The following is a 25,887-nucleotide window of genomic DNA, read 5'->3' on the forward strand; positions in this document are numbered from 1 at the left end:
CTCACCATAACACCCACCTTCATCTGAGGGGCAAACAGGGTGCAGAGTGTTTTCAGGGCTGTTTATCTCAGTGCATAGCATTTTCACGGTGGAGCAAATATTTGGAACTTAGTGACTTTTCTTTATTTTCTGTAAAGGCAGAAAACAACATATGTATTGATTGCTTTGCTGTATAAATAAGTACACTACAACATTACAAATATCCACAACCATGGAAAAATACAGGTGTACAGTATATCCATAGTATTAATTCTAGACATGATATGGTCTCCCAAAACAATTTTCTAACATGCTTTAATTGTTTCCATGTATTTGTAATCTGCTTATTGAGTATGATTTACAGTAAAAACAGTACTAATGCAGGTTTCATCCAGTAGCTGTACTGCTGATAATTTCAGTGTCTCTTCAATACACTATATGTATGACTTAATTCATCAACAAGTCAAATGGACAACTATTAGTGTTAAAATTAACTCAAGTATTACAATTAAAACATTTAGCATTATTCCAGCTGTTAGGAAATCTAAAAGAATCTCCTGCACATACACAGTATGACTGCTTTTTTTGCAAAACTCAATTTTTTAGTGATTTTCTTGTTCTCAGGTTTAGTGAGCGATAAGCTGATTTAACCTGCTGCTTCTCTTTACAAGGTTAATCATTGCTTAAAGTTTTCCCCAAAATGATTTCCTGTACTATTACACTGTACAACAACACAAAATACACATACAGTACTAGTGTCCAGTGTTATCTGAGGCATGTTTCGTGTAGGATGGAATTAAGGCAAATGGTATCTGAATGGATCACTTAAGACTGGCCTGTAGACTGCAGAGTGATGGGGTCAAGGCACTGCTGTGTGGGAGGTACTGCACAGGTCCTGGGGGGATGAGTTAGGTCTCCTTGTCTTCTGAAATATAATGAAACAAATTAAGGAAAAAAATGCAGTTATGTTTGTAAAATACAGATGCACTCGAGGCAATGAAAATAAGATTAAGCTTCAGTCAAATAGCATGTGCATAAAAAGTAGCAACTGGAAAAATACTAAATTGTAAATACATTCTAGTGATACAGAAAAATCTGTAAAAAAATCAGTATTGTTCTGTGCTAAACCACAACTACTCAGATTATAACAATTCTGTCTTAACGTTTCTTACCCTTCATCGGTGGTGCAGGTAATCGCCTCCTCAGCTGTCTTGATGAGTCCAGTGTGACTGGCTGCATATGGAAAATAATATTTTTGTAGTTCTTGTATGAACTTCATGACACAACTACTGTACTTTTGTGTACAGTGTATGTAAGCAATACTGTACCATAACTGGGATGGCCCTGGTCTTAGGGAAGCAGGACTGCGGGTCCACATTGAGGCCTGCACTCTTCAGGGCAGCAATCCTTGCCGAGATATCGCATATCTACAACAGCAACAACACAAACAAGTAATGCAGTGTATGTGGTCCCTCAGATGATGCCTGCACACACTGGAATAAACAAAATGCCTCATCCTAGATCGGACTAGTGTTGCAGTTGTTGTGGTGTTGCTGCAGTGCCTCCATCAGGTCAATTGGTGTCTTTAAACACCTGGACGTTTAAAATTGTTGTTTAATGAAAGCCCCAATCAATGCAGCTGTTTCTATCTTAACACCAGTCTGTCCAATACTTCTTTACAAAACACAAGCATCACACAGCTTCCAAAACACAGAAGTATTAAGGTCTAATAACAAGCTGCAGGAGGTCTGTCACATGTCTTTATATGCCGCTCTCACATCTTAAAAAAGAAGCTTCAGCCCACCTGTAGCTCAGACTGTTGAACCTTGGCAGCTGCTGATGCCACCTGCTCCTCCAGGAAGGACAGCTCCATATCGGATGTGGCACTGCAGATGCCCCTGGCACACTCCTCCAGGTCACTCAGCTCCGCCTCCAGACTGTACACTGTACCAGCTGCCACATACACCTGCAGCGAAAAAAAAATACAGTTCAACACAAGATTCATCTCAAAATTAGGGTTTTTATACTGAAAACAAGATTAATTACAATGATCTAAAGTGAACCAGTTTTTTAAAGTCTTATTTTACATGGTAGTCAGTTCTTCATGTGTGTGTACTGACAGTTACTGAAACTTAACTCTTCAACTTTCTCTTTCCAAATGCTCTGAACCAGTCCTGATATCTGAATCATCGACCTGCTGGTCACATGCCTTCTTCTCAAATGTGTTCATAAGAACTGAACATCAAGCAAATATTTAACAAGAAAAATAGATAAATACTATTTTGAATTATATCAAACATTGATCAATCAGCTAAAACTGAAGAACCCAATTCAATATTTTAATAATTGTTATGGACTTATTCAAAACATAACATTTAGTCATCATGTTATTTTACACAGCTATTGTGTTATCTATCCCTGCTCTTTTTTTTTTGGCTATATAGACATATTTAAGGGAACCTTTAATTGCACTTATTGTCTGAACTCTCTGTCTTTGGTCCACACACTCTGCACTTTTATTATTTGGAGTTTTGCAGCTTTGAAAGCTTTAAATTATAAACCCATCTTGATTAAAAGTGACATTAAGTAAAGTTAGAGTCATTTTATACAGTTTTTTTAAACAAAAAAATGTAGGCTAGGAAATAAAGATGAACTTACATTCTCCTCTAGTCTGGAGAACTGTTGGTCCAGTTTCTTGGGGTCAGTGTTGGGGGGCAGTGAGGTGGTGGAGAGGCGGGGGCCATCTCCTCCCTCCACCCCCTGCAGCAGCTCCTCTGTGGCATTCAGCACCTTCAGCACCTCGGTGGTGATGCTGCGCAGCGACACTGCTGAGTACCTCTACAACACACATATAAACACATACACAGATATATTTCTAAGGCTGGATGATATTTTTATTACATCTGATTTCTTGCATTATGACCATACACTAGGGTTTTTGAGTGCCTGCAAAAAACCCTCTGCAGCAGTATTCAGACTATGAGACACAAACACTATTACAGGTGACTCCAGGGTGACAGGACGTTATTTTCAAGGAGGAGCCTTCATCAGGTCACAGGAGTCATTTACAGGAGTATTCATATCTGCAGTGGATAACATGATTGGCCAATTGCGTCAGCATATTCTTGCCACCAAGACAAAAAAATTGCTCTTAATCAAAGCACATAAATCAGTAATTTTCACTTTTTCTAGCTGATGTAGGCTACAGTATTGTCTATTTTAACAACATATGGAGGTTTCTTTTTATAACAACTTAGAAGTTGCATAAAAGCAATGAGAGAAGAAAAAGTGGGTGAAAAGGACTGTAAATGAAGTAGAGCTGCACCAGAATTAGCAATCATCACCTGCATTTTCCAACATGTTGCCTTTCTAAAGCACAACATGTTCACTCTCACCTGCTCCAGCAGAGATGATATAAACTCTATTGTTTTGTAAAGCTCCATGTCACTAGCCTACAGTGCACACAGAAAAGCACAGAAGGACAGAGGGAAACAGAGGACAGATAGAAAAAGGAAGTTGAGTAGTTAGTTGCAGTGCAGTGAATATTTTCTTGGCAGCAACTATAAAAAAGCAAAACTTAAACTATGTTGCTGAATGATTTACTAAATGTACAACTGCCTAAAAAGAAAAAGGAATGCTTACATTTTGAATCTCCTCCGGTGACAGTAAACCATCCTGAAGGGACGAGGTGCAGCTCTGCTCTGTGTCGTCTATGTGTTTTTCTTTGGTTTCCTCGAGTGTTTCATCTGTGTCTTTACTTTCACACTCTGCAGCGTCTCCCTGCGTCTCCATCATTTGCCACTCAGTCGTCATTTCTCCTCTTGTGCTCATGTCATCCGCTTCCGTTCTTTTACATGTCTGTTTGGCCTCATTGGTCTCTTCGCTTGTCATATCTGTCGGTTTTTCTAGTGGATCTGTGTCTTTTTCCTGCTGCTCATTTTTATTCCTGCCTGTAGCATTGCTGCTCTCCTGTTTTGTAGAAATATCTCCTGCAGTTTGCTCAGTTATATTTTCTCCTGGTCTTTCTTTTGCACCTCCTGTCTCGTCTGTCTTCGAATCCACTTTCTCCCTCTTGTCTGCCTCTACCTCCTCTAGCTCTCTATTCATCCCTCCGTTTTCTCCTTTATCCTTTAACTTTTCTACCTGCATGTCCTCCAAAGTCATCATCAACATGCTGCTGATTATTCTGTCAAATTCTTCATCCTCCTCTTCACTGTCTGATGCTGTTTCCCATTTCTCCTGAGTCTGTTTGCTTTCTCTAATCTTTTCCTCTTCCTGTCTCTCCTCTCCTTCTTTTTTGTCTGACCACTTCGCCTCTGGCTGATTTTCTAGTCCGACTCTTGTCTCATATAAGACTATTATTTCCTCAGTCCTTTCCTCCCTTCTCTCTGCTCCCACCACTGTTTTTAACTGCATCTCCTGTCTCTCCTCTGTCTCTTTAAAAACTTTTCCTTCCATCCTTTCATCCTCAGTCTCCTCTGCCACTCTCTTTTGCACGCAATCTTTCTCTTCAGGTTCCTCTATCTTTGTTTTTTCTGGCTGGACATCAAATTTTATCTGACAATCCAGAACGTTCTCAGTCGTCGCTTTTTCTACTTTCTCCTCACTTCTCTCGTTCATTCTCTCCTCAATTTCTTCCCTTAAATCAAACATTTTCACATCTAAATCTCCAATGGATTCTCTCCTCTCCTGACTCTTTCCCACTGTTCCCTCCCACACTTTTTCCATCTCAACACTGCTCTCTATTCCTCCTTCATTTACCTCGTGCTCCATCTCTCCCTCATTCTCTCCATATCTGTCCAGCTCGTCCTCCGTGGAAGAAAACTGAGAGGCGCTGACTAGACTGGCCAAGTCGCGCACTTGAGCCGCCTGGACTGCTTTTCGCGCCTGCAGTTTCCAAAGCGTCACTTCGTCTATCGCTTCCTCCCCCTCTTCGCCTCTCCCGTCTAACTCATCGTCCGTGGATGAAAATTGGGTGGCATTGACTTGGTTTGCTAATTTGCACACTTTCACCGCCAGCTCCTCCTCCTCCTCTCCTGTCTTCTTCTCTTCATCCATGATGCCAACTCTGTCCAGCTCATCCTCCGTGGATGAGAACTGGGTAGCTCTGACTTCTTTTTCCAGCTGACAGAGTTTATAAGTGAGTCCTTCTGTCTTTTCCTCTTTCTGCTCTTTATAGTCCTCCTCCATATCTTCATCTCTCTCTCCGTCCCATTCTCCTTCGCTCAGGCCTGCTCTGTCTAACTCGTCATCAGTAGACGATAAGTATGTGAGTCTGGACTGTGTGACGAGCCTGTACAATCGGTCTTTCACCTCGTCTTCGTCTATGTCTTGCTCCTCCTCCTCTCTCTCATCCTCTGTTCTTCTGTCATCCAATTCGATCTCCATCCTCCACGGCCTCTCATCTTCTTCATCTTTTTCATCTTTGTCCTCGTTTCCTTGTCTCCTTTCCTCACTCTGTGCGTCATCGTCAGCATCTCTCACTCCATAAAGCCCGTCGTCTCTCGTAAACGAGTCAGAAACTCTGCCTGTGAGCTGTTGCAGTTTTAACGTGAGCTCCTGCTCCATCTGATTGGCTCCATGTCCGGTGATGTCACTCTCTGGGTTAAAAGGTTCAGGGGTTGTGGCCCCAGAGGTCAAAGTCTCAGGGGTCACAGCATCAGAAGTAGGTTCGGACTGGTTGTCTTTTTTGTTATAATCCTGTGAATATAAGAGTGTTTAAAATAAATATTTCTGTGGTGAATAACATGAGTTCAAATCTGTGTAGATTGTAGATTGTCAGTTTATTTTATCCACACCAATCATATCAGTGAAGACTAAAAATTAGAAACACCTTTCAGTATGACACAATACAGTTCAACAGAACTACAAACTACAGATTCAAAAATGACCAAGTAACGCCTCTCTAAAACACGGCTGTTGTATTGGAGTTAGAGCTACAACAATTAGTCAATTAATCAATTAGTCAATCGCCAGAAAATTAATCAGCGACGGCAACTATTTTGGTAATCGATTGACTCTGCAAAAATGCCAAATGTTCTGTGCTTCCAGCTTCTTCAGTGTGAGGATTTGCTGCTTTCCCCTCTCTTACATCATGTTAACTGAATATCTTTTGATTTTGGACATAATGAAAATGTGATGGACATTTTTCAATATTTTATGACATTTTATAGGTAATCAATGAATCCAAAACGTAATCGGCAGATTAATCCATAATGAAAATAATCTTTAGTTGCATCCCTACTTTTATAAAGTTGAACTCTATAAACTGGAAACTGAGTGTAAGTAGGTATTTTTCTAATTTGTAAGGAATTAATGGTATATATTTGTTTTATCTTCCTTTCAAACCTTGTATTGCATCTATGTCAAACTTTTTGCTATTTTTCTGCTTTGTCTGTATCTTCTGTCTCATAATGTGTCTCTTGTTTAAGTCTATGTTTTATATCTTTTGTTATGTCATATCAGTTTGGAGTTGAATGTATTTCTCACCAGCACAGGAGAAGAAGCTGTCGGCTCTTTTTTACTGTTCCTTTTCTTCCGTGATCTCCTGACTTTTCCAACTGCGGACTCAGCAGCCGCATTGCTCTCATCCTCTGCTCCTTCCATGTTAAAGTTCACGTCGATGATGTTGGTCCTGGGTAATGATGAAGGTCGCCTGATCTCCACAGGCACCTTCCTTTTAAGACGACCCAGCACAGGTTTATTGACCTTCCAGTTGCCCTCAGAGTCTGAAAACAGATTGTCGTTGCTGCCCCGGTGGTCCATTAGCTGTGGCGAGACCCTGTCCTCGGTGTCCTGGAGGTTAAAGTTGGAGTCTGTCATCTTCTTGTGAATCTCCTGGAGGACGGTGCCCCAGGAACTGTCCGGCTCAGATTTGGTTTCACTGTCAAAGCCCATGCCTTCATAGGCGGATACCACTCCTGACTCCTTCTCCAAGGCACTGTAGACCAGGCTCTTCCTTCTGGTCAGCAGGCTGGGACGCGACAGCTGGGCGCTCTGCAGGGCAATCCAGTTCCCATCTGGGCTCGTGAGCACTGAGGACACACCTCCGCATCCCAGAATGCACACACACACACACACACATACAAGGACAAATATCATGCAGACAAGCATATGCCAAACATGCATACCACAGAAAATACAGTCACCCATGCAGCAAACAAAAACAAACACAGTGGAGGTATGTATTAGCTGACAGTGAAAAATTACTAATATATGAACTTGTGCTAAACAATTAAACATCCAGTTTTACCCTTTTTACCTGTTAAGTAGCATTTTATTCCACACTGTCTGCAGCAGCTAGTTCCAACTCAGATATATGATGTTTAGGGAACGCTTTATTTTACAGGTCCTTTAATTTCACACTCATTTCCTGAACATTTTCAGAGTAATTTGTAGGTATTTAACAAATTAAGTTAAGTTAATTTTACTGAAAAGGTGGGGCAATTTGGTACAAATTATAAGAAACAGCAGAAAACAGTGTTAAGTAATGTTATTTCAAAAGTAACCACTCATTACATTTGGGTTCATATGTAGTTACTTTGCAAAGATTCTTAATAAATTAGACTCTTAACAATTCTTTAACTGACAGAAAATATATAAAAAAATGTTTTTAAATTTTCAGTGTGTAGTTTTGTGTGTCAAACGATATATATTAGCATATTGAGTTTTTTCAATAATCTGCTAAAAGTAGCTACTGTGTAACTGTTAACTCTTAGGACATTTCTCTGAAAGGATTATGTAATTTGGTAGAATACAATAAATGCACTTATTATAGTGCATTTATAGTTTTTAAGAAACAATTGAACATTTTTGACACTCAAAACTACACACTGAAAAAGTTTTTTCTGTCACTTAAATTCAGAATTGTTAAGAGTCCAATTTATTATTTTATATTTGTAAATTTACAACTATGTATGAACCCAGATATAAGGAGTGGGCACTTACCAACAATTTTTCAGTTTTTTCGTATAATTTGAACCAAATTACACCCTTTCTATAAAATGTCCTAAAATTAACCATTAAATACCTACAAATTACTTAAAGGAAATTAGTAAATTAGGATAAAATAAAGCATTACTGAGGGAAATAGTCAAACCAAAGACTCCATATTTTCAGTGTCAATCAGAAATGGTTTGAGCATAATTTTTTGTGACATATTTGGTAACTGTGAAAACTTTGGGATCTCCACAAGAACTTAGAGAAAAGTTATGAGAGTTTAAACAATATTTTCACAACATGACTTTGTAATGACTTTACTGTAATTTACACCCACAAAAGTATCAAGGATGGTACAATACATTCCAAGAATTATTTCTGTTGTGGTCCTTGATGTAAAGATGCAGGAGTTCAGGTGACCAGGTGAGGCAATACTACCAGCAAACTAACACAATTAATACCAGCACCATTCACAACTGTGAAACCAGGCACAGATCATCAACTTCAGCTTGCATTTTCAAGAACTTCAAAGCCCAATATAGAATTTTTGATACGGGTCCTGTTTTGTAAACTTATTAGTTTACAAAGTTTTTATATATAATCCTCAACATATAAAAAATATGTTGAGGATTCCTCATTGTCAACTCCTAGTACCTGTCTATTTTGAGCAATATTGTAGATTCTGGTTTGGACAGATAAATGTTGATTGTAGATATTTTGCTCCAGAAATATGATGCTGTTGTGATGATAAAGTTGATGCTCTTCTAGGGGATCTGCCCTTTGGCTTTTGGGCTCTGCCTGCACATCTGGTGTGACTGTATGAATATTTCTTTGAGTTTTTAACCATAATTTCATAATTTCACCGTCATAATTTCACCGTCATAATTTCATTATTAATTTGATATTGTGAAAATAAAATAATACAAATCTATATCATCACCATTTATAAATCATTTCAATTAAAACATCCAAGAAACACATTATAAAACAAATTAAGTACAAATTAATTTAAAATTGTTGTGGTTATTTATTATTTTAATTTGCAAAGGTAAGTTATTCTAATTCCTGGCCCGACAGAACCTAGAAGAACAAAAACTGAGTGGTGGATCAATGAGGTTTAACAAGTTAAAGCAGCAACATCTCACCGGGATTGTCCAGCCGGTCTACACTCTTCCAAGCAGACATAGCTGAGCCACCACCTTCCTTCTTCAATGTCTGGTGAGTTTCTTGTATCAGACCTGGAGAGTCGTCCAGCAGTGAGAAGGCAGAATGTGACCTCTGGAGAGAGATGAGACAAATGAAATCACACATGTGGTTTTACCTACAATCACAATAGACATGCTGGATGCTGATAATTAAATCACAGAATTTATAAGCAGTATACAAACATTTAATAAATTTTTATAACACACTATAATGTAGTTATAAGCAGATGTAAGGACATTTTAAGTGTTTATTAATGTACAGTATCTAACAACAATATAACTTCTCCTACGAAGACATATATTATTTTGTGTTTTACTGTACTGTCATTCATTATCTGTTTATACACCAGCCTCCTATGGGCGCCCACAGGAGGAGTTATTGTTGTCGACAAATACAGTAATAAACACTTATATCTGCCTACATACCATAAAATCAATATAGCATATTTAACCAGTAGAGGTCAGCATGTGTCATCCTTCGGACTGACTGTGATGTGTTTTTTTTTTTGTTTTTTTTACCCAGAGGCCTGGTTGGTTTTTAAAGGAGCTGCAGGCTTGATCAGCGGTGGACTGATGATGATGATGAAGGTCCGTGTTGTGTTCAAATGGCCAATCCTCGTTATACTCAGCCTTAATGTCAGCCAAAGTCTTCCTCCTACTAATGATCTTACATGCACAGAGAAAGGATAATGAAAATCAGCTGGTTTTCCTGTTTAAAGGTAAATTACTGGTTCAGTTAGAGTGTAATACAGCAGCTATGAATTTAAACACATCATCGTGTAGTGTAACAGCTGTGGAAACCCCTCCACCCACTCTTCTGACTTACATTTGAGTGTTACGCAATGGCTCAATCAACCTAATTACACACTATAAAACATCAGTTAGAATGAATTGTGAATGTCAGCAGCTCAGACAGTAAAATCTGTTCTTTTTTCATACTTTTTGCACAATAGTTTTGGCCAGTTCCTCAACAAGCTCTCCTCTGTGCTTCCGTAGATAGTGTGCCTCATTCTGCTTCTCCTGGTAAACAAGAACAAACACACAAATAAAAAAGGCTACTCATGCAGTACCACACACACACACACAGACACACACACACTATAAGCGGATTACTTCTCTAAATATACACTCTAAATATACATATTTTCTGCACTGAGTTCAAAAGCTTTGGGATACTTTAACAGATTAGTGAGAAGAAAATCATTTTGAACATATGCTGCAGTACACAGCAGTATGTCTGAAAATGGCAGCAGAATCACAAATGTGTCTTTGAAATGTAATATACAGATTATAGATCTAAGGTTATATATGGAATACACGGATTACGCGTCTTTAGTCACCTTTGAAAACACTGAGATTCAAAGCAAAGTGAATGATAATTTTACTTGACATAAAGAGCAAGTATGATCGATTATTTAAGAAAAATTATATGAAACTCACTGAAATGAAGAAAGTGTATAAACTTTCTACATCTTGGGAGACATGTATAATAAGCCTGATCTTCAACATAATCAATGTTTTGTAGAAACAGATAAAATCAATAGTGGGTTTCAGCCAATGAACAATAAGTTAACTGTTACGTTGTTGAACAAAGAATTTACATACTTTAGGTATCATATAAATGTTATAGGGAAACACATCTTCATGAATTTTAATTTTAATTAATTCTTTGTTATCATTAGCCTCCAAAAACAGACTGAAAACTAAAATAACTATTTAATGAGATAATCCATGTTATTTTAAGCAGTATATAACATTATTTTATACTGTAACATTAAACCGTTATTTGGATTGCAGCATAATCTGTATTGTTTCCCATAATCTGACTCAAACACTGATTTAGAGAAAAATCACAGAATTTAGATTAAAGAGAAATGTGATGAAAGTACTGTATATTTATCAAAGCATACAGACTGCAGACCAACACAGTAATATATAAGCATCTACAGTATTGTCTGAAAATCAGCTTTCATCCACTGCCGTTTACAGAGAAGAGTAATTACAGTACAAATGTCAGAAAACAAAAATGCTAACACAGTACACAGCAGTTTTTGTAACACTAAGTGCAAGGCAGTATGAGTAGATAAGAAATCTACAAATAAATTTACAATGACAGTCTATTTATAATACGTGAACAGCATGAATAACCTGACTGGCAGAATCGAACTCAGCCTTGGAAATGGCCTCGTCTATAGCCTCCTCTGCCACCCGCAAGGCCACAGTGAGCGTATCTTCCATGCTGTGCTCTGAACACAAAGAAACACAATAATCACTTGTTTTGTTATCTGAACAATCCTTGAAATAAAATCAAAGAAAAAACATGATTTAGTCATTGCAATTATGTAAAATGAAGTAAAAAGGGGAATAATTGTATAATTTTCATATATAATTGTATCCTGCATGACTGATCTGTTTTGTCTGTCCTGATTCGTGTTACAGAGGCACAACAGACAGATGCATGACCATCAGGCTGCTGCAGCTTTTCATTTCTGTTTACAGTCACTCATTCTGTTAGTGCAGTGAACTGGGAGAGTTGAGGAGAAGTGAGGACAGACTAAGACACAGAGGAAGGCATGCAGGGGCAGGAATGACTAACATACAGCTGCTTGAGATGCAACTGTAATCAAAAGATTACAGCCAAGATCCTTTAACTATTTATTTCTCCGCTGCTTCGTCTGCTGTAAAGTATTAGCTTCATGGCAGCTGGGCACAAATATGAGTTTATGGATTCATGAGAGGATTACAACAATCCTAAAATAACCTTGAATATGGCCTCAGAACGTCTGTTGTGGTGACTTTCTTGTAGAAATGGCATTAAACACTAAGCAATGCTGGATTACCAAATGGGCAAAGTGGGCCACCACCCCAGAGCCCCAAAGGCCTCAAGTTCACTGTGGGGCAAGTAATCTGATCAACTGATTTTATAGCAACTGACAGCAAAGAGGCCTTAAGGCAACTCCTGCATCTTTACCTCAAACCCTCAAGGCCCTGTCTCATAGAGGAGGTCAGAACAAAATCTAATTTTAATACCTCTAATATATCAGTCGATATTATGATTACATGTCATATATTCTTAAAGGGGACGTATCATGCACATTTCCAAATCAATGTTTTTATTCTGGGGCTCTACCGGTCTACTTGGCATGATTTACAGTTCAAAAAACTGATGTCATTGCAAGGAGGAAGTAGAGGTAACCTTGCAAACTGAGCGTTCAGAGTAGGCTGAAGTCTGGGCTTTTGCATTTTTACATATGTTCACCTCAAGTCTTGGAACTTGGACTATGTTTAACAGAGACATTTAACATCATAACAGTATATAAAATACAGAAAATCATAAAAAGCATGATATGTTCCTTTTAAATGAATTTTTAGCATTTTTAGCATTTAATCAACTTCTAACAAAACTAAGTTGGTGAACCTAGGGGGACTGAATAGGGGCCCGGGGCCCCCTTCAGAGTTGAGCCGACCCCATGCTTCTGCATGCCAACTCCTGATATCTGTGCAACTATAATAACTTTTATTGCTACTTGTGTTAATTATTTACTAAGACACAACTAAAAGTAGAGGATCTAATCTTAAGAGACTTTTTTAGTCTCACTGTTGCCATTACAGAGGATCATTTTGTCCTCAGAAGAAGGTTCTTTTAAAAAGAGACTTGAGCATTTCTGACACTATAACCTCTGTCAATACTGAAGTATGTGGTTTACATATATGATGCACAAAAAACAGAGTTGGCTGTTCAGAAACGATACATCTAAGTCAGTGAGTTAGTCAGTAGTATTTCATTTCTTTCTTCTGCTGTTCAGTGCAAAATGTATTTGAAATTTTCCAATGAATAGCAGATGAAAGAAAATAGGTCATAAACATATAATATTTACAGGATGTAGAAGTATACATAATGTTAAAACTGAGGTTTTTAATTTTGGTTTTGTACATGTATTAATGGCAATGTTTTATTTTTGATATTCAATGTATAGCGGTGTCTTGTATTTCCATTTGGATGGTTAAATGTTTAGTGTGACACAGCAATAATAAACCTTACTGTATTAAACTGCTTTATGTCAAAGGGTGACTTTACAAAATCCAAGGAACAGTGAAACAGTTATAAAACACATTCGCACCTTCAGTTTGTCTGTAGAAGGTTGAGTCGCTCCCACAGACGCTGCCCTCATTGCAGATGCTCTCCTCGTAGGCGCTGCCCTCTGCATGCACGCGCATACACACACACACACACACACACACACACACACACACACACACACACACATAAAGACAGATGTCAACATGGATGTGAAAAAGCAGATACAGTACAGTCAACAAAAAGGAAATTGTGTCCTGTCTCTCTTCTCACTAATGTAACATATGGCATCAGTTTACCAACTATTAACAGTATATATTCTCCTTTAATAGTAAAATCTCATAGCAATGATAAGAATTACTTTTACACACATTAGTTACACTATTATAGTACATGTCAAGTACAGTCTCATCATCAATACTGTTTTCATTCATGCAGAAATTTGAAATGTCCCTGTGATGATGTTTTTTTCTTGCATATCATTTGTGAAAGGATTTTTACCTTCATTTAGTGGGTCAAAAAATAAGAACTAATGTGATAATTTAACCAAAAACAACAACAACAAAGAAGAATAGCTGGAAAATGTATCTCATGTATCTTTGCGTTTAATTATGGGAAATTACATTTTAAATTCATGACTAGGTTTCAGAGTTGATGACTGAGCAGCAGTCTTTTAGGGTGTGAGGGAGCTCAGTCCTACTGTAGACAGTTTCCCCTTCCAACTCTGAGCCTTGAGCTGTTTTCACGTTGTGCAAATATTCATGCAACAATGCAGCCATTTGTGGTTATATAAGTGCATTAGAGCAGCCTCGTGTGTGGTATTACCAGGCGACCTGATCTGTGTGCAGCAGGCGCTGGTTCAGAAGTACACAGGGTCACTTCCAATCATTTTAAGGGGCAAAAAGTGGACTTAAGTGATATGAACTAGATTATTTTGAAAATGCAGAGAGCACTCTTTGATTCTGAGAGCCCTTTCACTGCTAAAACCCTATAGGCAGGCATGAATTCAACGACATGAGACAAACTGAGAATCTGTATTTGTATTTCAGTGGCTGGAATATTAATTTTTTGTCCCCTGGTAGATGTGTGTGCAACATCTGTGTTACAACATCTAAAGAGTCATGGCACATTTGGCCCCTGCAAAGGGACATGAAAAAAAACACTCATGACTGACACAGTTGCCTCAACTACAGCAGCTAAAGGTCATTGTAACCCTAAAGGCACCATGAGACTCTCACGAAGGTGAACTAACGGTGGTTCACAAACTGTATCTGCACAGAAATATAATCCTGATGTAATGTGTATACTAAATGTATATGACGGCAGGTTAACTCTAAAAAATAAGCTACGATTATCTGATTTTCACCAAAGGTCCTCAAGAAAACTGGAAATTTCGAATCAGCAGAAGCAACTTTGAAAATTATCTAAAAATACCAATGCAATCCCAATGAGATCATCAAGAGGATTAAAAAATGTAATTTCAAATTCTTACAAGAAGATGGAAAAAGACAGCACATCCAGATTTAACAAGATGAAAAAGCACAATTCAAGAAGAATTGACTCACAAAATAAGAAATATGTAGGATGCACTTGAAAAAAGATGGATTCTGGGTGATGTAGAATTATAATTATAATTCATTACTTCCTGTATGTTGCTGTAATTTCCTTGAAAAGTGTCTGTAATATTTTATCCACCCCATTGACATACATGTGGGGAGCAAAATATTAGGAACACTTTTCAATATAATGCACTCTAGTAACACCACCATCACCCACTACAACCTCAATAACAAAGTAGAATTATCACCTTTCTGACAATATTAACAAAAACTGAGAATATATCAGCTTTGTTTGTATTGGATTGCATTAGATTGCACAGATGTTCCTAAGTAAGTGCTCAGTGAGTGTATATTACGTTTCTATACTTGTGAATGCCATCATTCCGACTATTGGCATTGCTTTCCATATTACTACATTAAAATCAGCATGTAATATGCATGATGCATCACACAGTTGTGACTTTTACTAGACTGTCTGTATGTGTTCTCGTGCCCATTTTCTCTTCTCCTGAGGGTCACTTTGTTCTTCTGCTCTACTCTTTAGAGGGGAATGTCTCCGAGCGCTGTTGAGTCACTGGGCTGTGTTGGAGTCTTGAGGGGAAATGTTTCACTGCTACACAAAGACAAGATGATGCCTATACCCACAGCTTTTAGCTCCCAAATGTCAGCTCTATTAATTCTGATGCTATTCATGCAGCTCACATTGTTCATATGCAAAGTAACAGTAGCGAGGTCTTCCATGAGTCAGACTATGCAGATCGGATATGGTGGCAGGATAAATACAGCTGAATATCCAGTGCGGGTCAGTCATAAACAAATTATAATGTATGATACAGTGTGTGCTAAGAGTGTGCGTGTGAGTGGAAAATGAAAACAGAGCTACCTAAACCAGAAAGAGAAGATGAGCGGTGGCCTGACATCAGCCCGCATGAGTCCCCCTCCCACGAGGGTCACAGTTCTGCATCATCTGCAGCCAGCGACCTCTCCTCCACAAAACATGCATAATGCTCTGAAATCCCTTGTCTGTTCAATCAGATCAGAGACTCTGAACTAACGGCCCGGAGATACACGCCTCCGCCTGAACTACACTGGTCCCCAGTGTAGCATATGCTGCCGGTGAAGACTTTTATTCAAAGTGCTGTATAGCACGATAAATACATTTTCAGCATGGTTAGCTCCAGCAAAGCTCCCAACCTCGGCCCACATGTATGTGTGTATTTGTGCCACACGCTTCACATTAAGCTGTGCAGAAAGCTACTACTAGACACAATGAATGAAATAAGACTGAAACAGATACATTTAGACTTTGCCTGGTGATGTCAAACTATAAGATAATAGCAAAACAAAAATAATGCTGGCCTAAGATACTTAGAAATTCATGTTTTTAGCCATGAGGGTAGAATGGATGGCAATGGTCTGGCGGTCGGTCCAGCATTTTAGTCCAGACTGAAATATCTCAACAACTACCAGAGGATTGCCATGAAAGTTTGTACAGACATTCATGGTCCCCAAAGGATGAAAGCTTATGACTTAGATGATCCCTGACTTTTTCTCTAGCGCCATCATGAGATTGACATTTGTGGTTCTAATTGAAATGTCTCAACAACTATCGGATGTTTTGCCATTAAAGATGGTACACATATTCATGTCCCCCTCAGGATGAATTGTTATCACACTGATGATCCCTTAACTTTTCTTCTAGCGCCATCATCATGTCAACATCATATCAGTTTGTCCAATACTTGTATATGAACAAATACCTGCAAAGCTAATGACATTACAACATACTTAAACTCAAAGTAACATGTCAGCTGCATTTTGTGTTTAGTATAAACACATGTTAGCATTTTGTCTATAAAATGTAAGAAAATGGGGGGGAAAAGCCTGTTATAATTTCTTAAGCTCAAGCTGACATCTTCATATGTTTTGATTTGTCAAATCAAAAGTCCAAAATCCAAAGATATTCAGTTTACTATCATGTATGACACAGAAAAGCTTCAAATTCTCACATTTGAGAAACTGCAACCACAGTATGTTTGGCATATTTGCTTAAAAAAAAAAATCACTAAAAATGATTATTCAATTATTAAAATAGTTGCTGATTCATTTTCTACTGTTTAATTGATTAATCGACTATGTTGCAGCTCTACTGGATTATACTCTATACTGGATTTTGACAGGTTCTGTAGGTTCTTTTAAAAAAAGAAGAAAATTTATGGTAAATGAAGTTTGAACTTCTAATTCAAGTTTAAATAAAAGGTATATTTTCTAACAGCACTGGTGAAGTTTACATACAGTATGCATCTACCATTCATACACACAGACACACTTTTATATTGTATAATAAAACCCAAATACAGCAGCACTGACTCCCTGCTGAGTGATGATGGGAAGGAAGCAAACAAATGTAAAAAAAGACTGAAGTCTGGCAGCCAGTCAGAGTAATCTGCTGAAGTTATGTGAGATGAAAGCAAAGCAAGACCTTAATCCTGTTACGCTCTCTTCCTAACTTCCTGTTCTTCACTGCTTTGAGATATGAAACAACAAAAATCATGCAGATACACTGAAACTTCCAAACACAAAATCATGCTCATACTGTGGTTGAATTAGACACATTCTCATATACACACCATCATTTTTAATGACAGTAAATTCTCCCTAAAGTAATCCCTTTACAGCATTCAGTGTGGGATTAAGTTTGCAGACCTGACCCGGTCATATACAGGATTTCAGTACCCTTTCAGATGTTTTGCCACAAATATTCCCAAAATGTGTTACATAAGACAAGTTAAGCACTCTGAGGGTTGATTCTTTGTTGTTTGTTTTCTGTTTTTGCTCTGTACAGGTTTACCCTAAATGCCAAGCCATCATTAATGTAAAATACTTAAATTGGTGCTGAACCTGTGACAATCATCATATTACCAAAACTAATGCAAACAGGTTTTAGCAGCATCACTAATGAACAGAGTAGTTTACCAGTCAGCTCTGCGAGCGCACTGTGCTCCACCAAGTGCTTCCTGTAAAGAGTCTTCAGCACTTTGGCACTGCCAAACCTCTTGAAGCGCGTCTTCACATTAGTGTAGAACCACTCAAGTGACTGTGTCTTTAATAACCTGACAGAGAGAGAGACAAACAGACAGCAGTTGAAAAAGTAATCAGTCTTAAACCTTACAGACATAAGCAGAAAGGAAAGGTCTTAAGGAAAAGGTTTAGTTAAATCAAGCCACCATCTTTTAAAGGGAGACACTTAAATTCAGGATTTAGCGTTAAGATTCTCCTGAAACATTTATTTTAAAATTAGCCGGTTATATGAAATTTAAAGCCACTATGTGTTGAAATTGAAAGTTTCTTTCGACTTTGGTGCACCATGTTAATATTAAAGGTACAGTGGCATACAGCAGCGCGTGCCGCCAATAGATAAAGGAAATGAAACCAACACATCAAAATTTTACTGGAAGATTTCTATAAACGATGTCATTAGAATAACATGGAAGATGCTAAAAACTAATAAAATATTTTTACACAAAGTGGATTTCAATTTTAATCAGGTTTGTAAACCAGAAAGAATCCAATATTTCAAACTTTGATTTATTTTAGGGATAAACCATCATGATATAAATGACAGTTAGTTTCCATCATCTGTCACTTACTGAAGTTCTTTAAATTACTAACTTAACAGGTGTATTATCACAGTGAGATTAATGTCTCATCTTCAAGTTTCCTATTAAGATTAAAATTAACTAGAATTAAACTGAATGCTGAGGAATGACAGGTGTAGGATATTTCAGAGATATTCATGTCAGCATGTTTAATGAGTTACCATCTGTTCACTGTGGTCGAGTTGCGGTCGAGTTGCAGTGTGATGGGGAGCTGAGTGCTGAGTGCTGAGTGTAAGTGTGTTGACGGGAGGTGGAGGTGACACAGGTAGACTCCTAGTGTCTCCTGCAGTGGTGTCAGATATCCACCAATTAAAAAAACTGAAGTTTACAGAGACACCAAAGTCCCAGGAGATTATATTTTTTTAATGAATCTTGTTGTTATCAAGTTATAATGTTATGCACATAAGTTATTATCTTCTACGCATAATATATAAAAAAAATCTTTCTTCGGGGCATAGACACCTGCATCATTTACAATAGATGATAGTTAAGATGGTAGTAAAAAGCCTTATGAAAATTTTTACTAGAAGTTATTACTGTAATTTCTAGTAGAAAGCATCATTTGTTTTATAAGCACTGAATCATGAATTTTAGGTTTTGAAATTTTATCAAAGTGTTTTGAGGCTCAGTGGGTAATTTTAGCACCTCACAGCAAGAAGATCCCGTGTTTCAAGCCTTTCTGTGTAGATTTCACACATTTTTCTTGAATCTGCATGAATTTCCTCCAGGTTCTCAGGTGAATTTGAAAGTTAAAAAGGTGTGATTGTGACAACTGCATAGGGTGTACCCAGTGCCCAGTGCATGCTGCTGGCATTTACTCCAGCAACCCTGATCCAGAACAGGCTAAGTGGGTTAAGAGAATAGACTTGAATTTGAAATAATCTTCAAATACAGTATACAATATATTTAATTTATGGTATTGTGTATCATGCATATATTGTAGTTTTTAAAGGATAAGTCTGGCAATGTATTATATTTTTTATTGTCAATAAATTCCATGGAAAGACCAAAACTAGTAATGAATTGATCCTACTAATAAATATTTTTGTGTATCCAGAGCCTGATACATCTTATTCCTCTGTGACTCACTAGAACACCAAACATATTAAGTCATGAATGGTAATAGTCCCCTAAAAATACACAATTTACTCCTGTTTGAGTAACTTTTGCTAAAGTGCCCAGCTGTATAAGGGAATTACTCAGATTTTTTTCTAAAGATGAAACTATTTCACTTTGAGCCAGTTTAAGAAAATTACACCTTCAGAAGGAACAAATGGGCTTGAGGGTTTAGTGCACCAGGCAGGGCAGTGAAGTGTTGAGAGACAAACTGATGCATTGTTCATTTTTGGTATTTTCAAGGGATTTGTTGTCAATAAAGCTGCTAGTAAGCCAGTAAGTGCGTATTTAATGATAGAATGTGAGAAACCTTTCTGATGTCAGATGTTGCATCTGAGAATTTCTGTAACTTTCTGAAACTGACAATCAGACAGTCACGCACCACTTCACACAGCAATAGGCCAGATGTGTGGAGGTGTGAAACTAAGCAGGGTTTGACATTCTCTCTCTTTTTTTATTCTTCAAAGACTTACACCTGTCACTTTTCAACTGTACAAACGACATTAAAGCCTTCAGAGAAAAGATTGTCTGAAGGTGTGTGCTGTTTGAACAGTTACTGCGTATCCCTCTCCTCTCTGTTTCACGGCACGACAACATATCGTACTACAGTAACTAGTTCATTCTGAGCATAACCCCACCTTAAGGGACATAAAATAGCACCAGCCTTATCTTTTCAGAGAAAATGTTGACTCTCCAAAATGTCATCTTTTCATGTAGGAAAACAACACATTTTCCAATTGATCCAATAGGTTTTGAAATGGTCATGAATTTAGTAAACTAAGGATTTCCCTCAATTAACAAATGTCATCCTGAGTTGTTAAAACATGAACTGACCACAAAAACACAGAAAAGCAATAAATCAAACATATATTTAAAATGATTTGCAATTACACATCGCAGGTTTCAGTAATATGAAACCGAGATGCTGCATTCAACACCTCATGCAGATAACGAAAGGCATACATTTCTTGTTGCTTCACATCTTCACATCGTCAACACTTTAACCTGCTGAGTTTAGTCATCTCTCTCCTTCTATCTGCCATGTTATGTCAGGCTGAGTGCAAATATTCCAGCCAGTGACAGACTTTATCCTGTGCTGTATCTTAGTGACTATGTTGTGTGTAATAAGTGCTAAATCCATATCTCCCACAGCAGAGTTAAGACCTTAATAACCTTTGATGTCACTGTTAGACTCTCATCCTTAACTTAGCCTCTTTTAACTTAATACACACAAAACACACTATCTGAATCACCCCACTATCATCCACCACCGCCAACCTTACCTGCTCTTCTGGCAGGCGGAGCAGAGCCAGGCTTTGTCCCGCTTGTTGTAGACCCGGCAGGCCTTACAGACGTTGTAGAGGCAGTCACGGCACTGGCGCTTGGGGTTGAGCAGGAAGGTGAAGGGTGCGCAGCAGCGGATGCAGCAGCGCCGGTTGAAGCAACTCTGCCGTGACAGCAGGAGGCAGCGACTGCCCTCCTCGTCGAGCTCCTGCTTCAGTTCACTGTGGGGAGGAGGGGTGGGGGGGTGGGGGGTGGGGAGGGATGAGAGGGAAAGAAGGGATGAAGAGAGGGGGAGAGAAGAGATGGTTAGAGAGAGAAGGAAGTGAACCTGGGAATTTATGCGTGTGTGGTAGCAAATGTTTGTTTTTTTTTTAAAAAAAAGGCTGAGAATATTTAAATCAGGTTGTATGAGTGACTGGGAGTAGGATGAGAAGGGGAAGATATAGCTCATCTCTGTGGATAAAGCAGCAGTCGTGGGCTTACTGTGTCAAATGGGATTACAATGAGGACATAAACACACACATTCACACTGATCCTCTGCCTCCTTTTAATGAAAATGGAACAGAAATTAAAGTGGTTTCACAAAGTCGGTCATTTCATCTCATCATAATCTATACATCGTTAAAAGGTAAATGATGATTGAAAAAAAAAAAAGCAGCCACATCATTCATTTCAAGGTGGTGAAATGTCTTCACAATGTTATCAAAGTGAAATTCTCATTCATAAATGTCTGATTAAATATTTAAAACAGAGCACTTATCATTACATGTTCATTTAAATGCTGCCTGCTGCGCTCATGTAAAGGTTAAAGGAGGCGGCTGTGGTGAATAATACATTGGTGTGTTTTCCTCGACAGCACCGGCAGCTCTTCTGTTTATATGACTACCAATGTCAGAGTATTATGAACATTTATTATTATTATTAAAGAAGGTCCAGTTAGTAGCTGTTCTGGAGCTTTTGATCATATTTCATAATGTTGAACCTCAGCTTTTATGTAAAAAAATCCTCGCCTGACAGTCAAACTGAACTGTCAGCTTTGCTTGGTTTCACTTAATTCATTCAGCCTGTCACATTGTGTTCATGCTGGCTGATTTGTTGTTGGTGTGACGGGGTTATTTTGTCTAGTGTGGCTCTATAAGACTGCACTTGTCAGTTAGCTTGTGGGTGTAGCATGCAGAGCAGGTGTGTGTGTGTGATTGTGCTGTTATTCATTCAACAGCGCAGGTGAGGGAGGTGTGCATGGAGGCCGACAGTTCTCTACAGCACTGCAATGCTCTGCATTCATGAAGCCACGCCCATTCAAGTGATCAAAACAAATCTGTAGGATTTGATTTAAATCCCTTGCATAGTAATACCCCACCCACATACGTCACATCACAGAGGATAAAGACACTGTAACTGCTGTTTGACTTTAAGAGTTATTTCTGTACATGGACTTACAGCAATTTGAACAGCTGTGCTCTCCTCATCCACGCTTTTCATCATTTTTCATGAATGTAGCTAGGTAGCTAGTTATGACGGAAGATCACATTCCTATACTTAATCCCTCCAACGAAGCTTGAGATTCAGAGGTCTGAGCAGGCTAGAGAAGTCCTTAAAAAATGGGACATGAACATCTACAACTCCATGACGATTGGGCAAAGTTCATATGGAGGTCATGAGATGTGATCAAAAGTAGAGCTAACCAACGATTATTTTCATTATCAATTAATCTGCTGATTATTTTTTCAATTAATTGATAAAGCGTTTTGTCTACAAAATGTCAGAAAATGGAGAAAAATGCCTGCTCATAATTTCTTAAAGCTCAAACTGACGTCTTCAAATGTCAAATGTTCAAACAGTCCACAATCCAAAAGATATTCAGATTACTATCATGTATGACACAGAAAAGCTTCAAATTTTCACATTTGAGAGGCTGCAACCACTGAATATTTGGCATTTTGGCAATTATTATTCTATCATTACTAAATAGTTGATGATTAATTTTCTATCGACTGACTAATCAATTAATTGACTAATCGTTGCAGCCCTAATTGAAAACACCACAAATGGTACTGAATGCTTCGTGCTGAGATTGCTCTGTCTGGTGTTTCTGAGGTCAAGAATAAACTTTGACCCTTGGATTAAGGTTTCTCGTGTTTGCAAAAATTTAAAGAAAAAAAAAAAAAAGAAATGTGATGAATCAAACATTTAACATTTATTTGCACATACAGATAGTTTTCCTGCACCCCAAATTACCCAAATTGGAAACTTGGTGAACTCTGTAATCTTGATGAAACAGAGAGAGCACTTTACACGGAAAGAAAAGTGGAGAGCAAGGTAAAGAAAAGGTTACAAATACCTGAAAGGAGATGAGATACACCTCTGATAATCACAAAAAAATGAATCTGGAAATATTGAACAATGAGTATGTAACTAAATAACACACTATATGACTTAGAAGTCCCTAATCAAAGCCACACCTCTTGAAAATGAACCCAGGTTTGGTTTCTGTAACTCTCAAACTATAAAAATTTAACAGTGTCCCTCAGATGCCTGTCTGACAGAGAGACGGCTGCCCTCTCACTACAGCAGCACAGTCCATTACTGAACCTCAGTGGGCGACATAAATAACTGAGACAGAACGTACACAGATACACACAGTCACAGTAAGATACTCACAGCAAGATGCAAGACAGTAAAGTAACGTGCAGAAACACATGGAGATGTGTAAACGCACCTCTGAAAATGCAGAAATGCACCTACAACTGACAGCAACAACGGCAACCATTAAATATCTCATTCATTTAAATAATTATAATGACATGGAACATATACTGACAATGTTCGTCAGCACAATAATTCACAAAATCTGTAAAGCAGCTCAGCACATCCTCGTCTAAAAGAACTTTCTCGCTTCAGGCAAAAAAAGAGAAGAAGCGAGGAAAGGATTGAGCTCAGATTGAGCTGCAATAATCTTCACAAAAAGTCTGTTTCTTGGTGATAAGAAGATGTGACACCCCCTAATGTATATTGTAATTAATTTTTCTTGTTTTGAAAGATTTTAGCAGGGATCTGTTTTCTTTTGCTTTAGGAAGATGATAGTTTTATTATTTATTATGCACAATGTAGTTTCTTGCCAAGAAAATATACTTGCTGTGCTGCTTTTGAACAGTAGAGGGCATTCATACTTAGACTGTAATTGAATGCGCTCTGGTATCTAATGTTATTTGAGTTGAACTAAAAGAGTCAATTAATAAGACAAATCAAGATCAGTAAGAACAGTGTCACCTGCTGAGGGTGACTTAGGTGTATAAGGATGACAGTTTGTTTTGTTTGATAATGATTAGAGGGTAAAGCATGTCCTTAGTGTTCAGTTGTATCCAATTAGAACTACTTCATGTTTTGATTGTTGTAAAAGTATCTACCGGACGTGTTTGTGTGTTATTGAATCTTTGTTCAAAATATTTTTGAAGCCTGGATTAAGTAACATGAAAGATTGTGATTGACATAATACAAAAAACATGATATCTCTACATAAGAAAAACATGAACAGAAGGCATCATGTGAAACTGACATATGTTCTGCTATGATATGCTCGGGGTATATTATGTTATTGGTTTGATTCGACTAATGATACAACTATGACAGAGACTATGGAAACTGAAATAAAAATGAAATCCAATACAACTGTTACTGTAAAAATAGAGATGATAATAAAAGAGGTTTGCTCAGTTAATTGGTTCATTTTTCTATTTTAGTTAAATTTCTTATTGTATATTAATAATCAAGTGCATGATTCATGGTGTGCACATTGAAGTTATTTGACACTGGCCATTTTGGAAATCCATAAAGCACTTAGCATAATAATTGCTGAGTAATTATCTACATAAATAATTGCAGAAGATTTAAGAAACATATCAAGCTGCCTCTTGCTGTCTTATCATTTCTTTCCTGATACAGTGATGCGGTCATCTTTCTCTAACACTGAACACAACTTCACTTCCACAGACTCGCTGTCTCAATCAGCCAGGATTAGCACTGACACTAAGACTCTGCATATGTGTGTGTGTGTGTGTGTGTGTGTGTGTGTATCTGTGCTGACTGTGTGTTCTGTGTGTGGGCGGGTGACACTACAGAGAATCACAAGCCAACAATCCCCAAATCATCAGGTGCGGTGGCAGTGAGCCGGCTCCTGGGGCTTTTTCCAAAGAACTTGTTATTCTGCTGGAACAGTTTACAACATAAACACAGTCTGACAGCTGTCCACGATCAGTGTCCCAACATTTTAGAGCAAATTCAACACGGCCTGTTGAAATTCATCAGGAATAACAAATTTAATGTTTCACAAAGGGTTCATCAAATTAGATACTGGATATAAGATGTGTTTTGTATGTGTAATTGAGATCTACAACATGTAAATACATGCATATACATTCCTATATGTGTAACTACTGAGCACGGCCTTAGTTCAGAGACCCAAGAACTAATTACTATGTTCTTTCTTAAAGTAATCTCACAATTTATAACAAGATTACATGGGATTACTTGAGAATGTAAATACAGATTACAATAAATACGTACGAACACTAAGAAGGTGTGATTAATATGTTAGTTGAGCCGGGTTATTAAAATAACCTACATAAAATAATTAGATCTGAGTGTTAAAGTGTTTCAAAGCCTGTTCTCTGCTCAACATTCTCCCTGTTGGCTAACAGATGTAAGAAATGCATTGAAATCTCGCTAATCTCTCAACCTGAGCTCTATCTTCTTTTTTCTTTGTAGAGGGTGTCATTATCTAAAGTATTTCTACTGTTGCAACAGGCTAGAGAGCAAGGCAGATTTGATCAAGCTTAATATCAGTTCGGTTTTATATGTGAGATATTTCAGTTATCCAGCACCTTTCTGACACCCTTACAACATTGCTGCCAGTGATGCAAGATTCAGTCGAAATTGATAATTCTTCTCCGCGTGAGAAAAAAGAGAAACCCTCTTGTTCAGCTGGAGCTACGAGGAAAGTAAACAGCAGCAAACTTACTCATCTGTATTCCTTCTAACCTTCAACTCTAGATGCTGCTTTCCTGTACTCT

The 25,887-nt window shown here is 37.9% G+C and overlaps 1 protein-coding gene across 2 annotated transcripts in view; it reads right to left on the reverse strand.

Annotated features, from left to right (window-relative positions):
- Window positions 1–100: 100 nt before the first annotated feature.
- myripa (myosin VIIA and Rab interacting protein a) overlaps window positions 101–25,887 on the reverse strand; it is a 31,095-nt gene continuing 5,308 nt past the window's right edge. Inside the window, exons 4-18 of one of the 2 annotated variants that reach the window (XM_042427989.1) lie at window positions 20,818–21,039; window positions 17,736–17,872; window positions 13,244–13,324; window positions 11,271–11,368; window positions 10,062–10,142; window positions 9,642–9,788; window positions 9,063–9,195; window positions 6,469–7,025; window positions 3,622–5,679; window positions 3,375–3,431; window positions 2,638–2,817; window positions 1,784–1,945; window positions 1,308–1,406; window positions 1,152–1,212; window positions 101–904 (exon numbers count right to left, since the gene is read on the reverse strand). In XM_042427989.1, the coding sequence (XP_042283923.1) occupies window positions 888–904; window positions 1,152–1,212; window positions 1,308–1,406; window positions 1,784–1,945; window positions 2,638–2,817; window positions 3,375–3,431; window positions 3,622–5,679; window positions 6,469–7,025; window positions 9,063–9,195; window positions 9,642–9,788; window positions 10,062–10,142; window positions 11,271–11,368; window positions 13,244–13,324; window positions 17,736–17,872; window positions 20,818–21,039 (4,090 nt within the window). In that variant the 3' untranslated portion in view covers window positions 101–887. The remainder of the gene's footprint in view (window positions 905–1,151; window positions 1,213–1,307; window positions 1,407–1,783; window positions 1,946–2,637; window positions 2,818–3,374; window positions 3,432–3,621; window positions 5,680–6,468; window positions 7,026–9,062; window positions 9,196–9,641; window positions 9,789–10,061; window positions 10,143–11,270; window positions 11,369–13,243; window positions 13,325–17,735; window positions 17,873–20,817; window positions 21,040–25,887) is intronic. The other variant, XM_042427990.1, reaches the window with a different exon arrangement.

Source organism: Thunnus maccoyii, chromosome 12, assembly GCF_910596095.1.
Source record: "Thunnus maccoyii chromosome 12, fThuMac1.1, whole genome shotgun sequence".
Taxonomy (NCBI): domain Eukaryota; kingdom Metazoa; phylum Chordata; class Actinopteri; order Scombriformes; family Scombridae; genus Thunnus; species Thunnus maccoyii.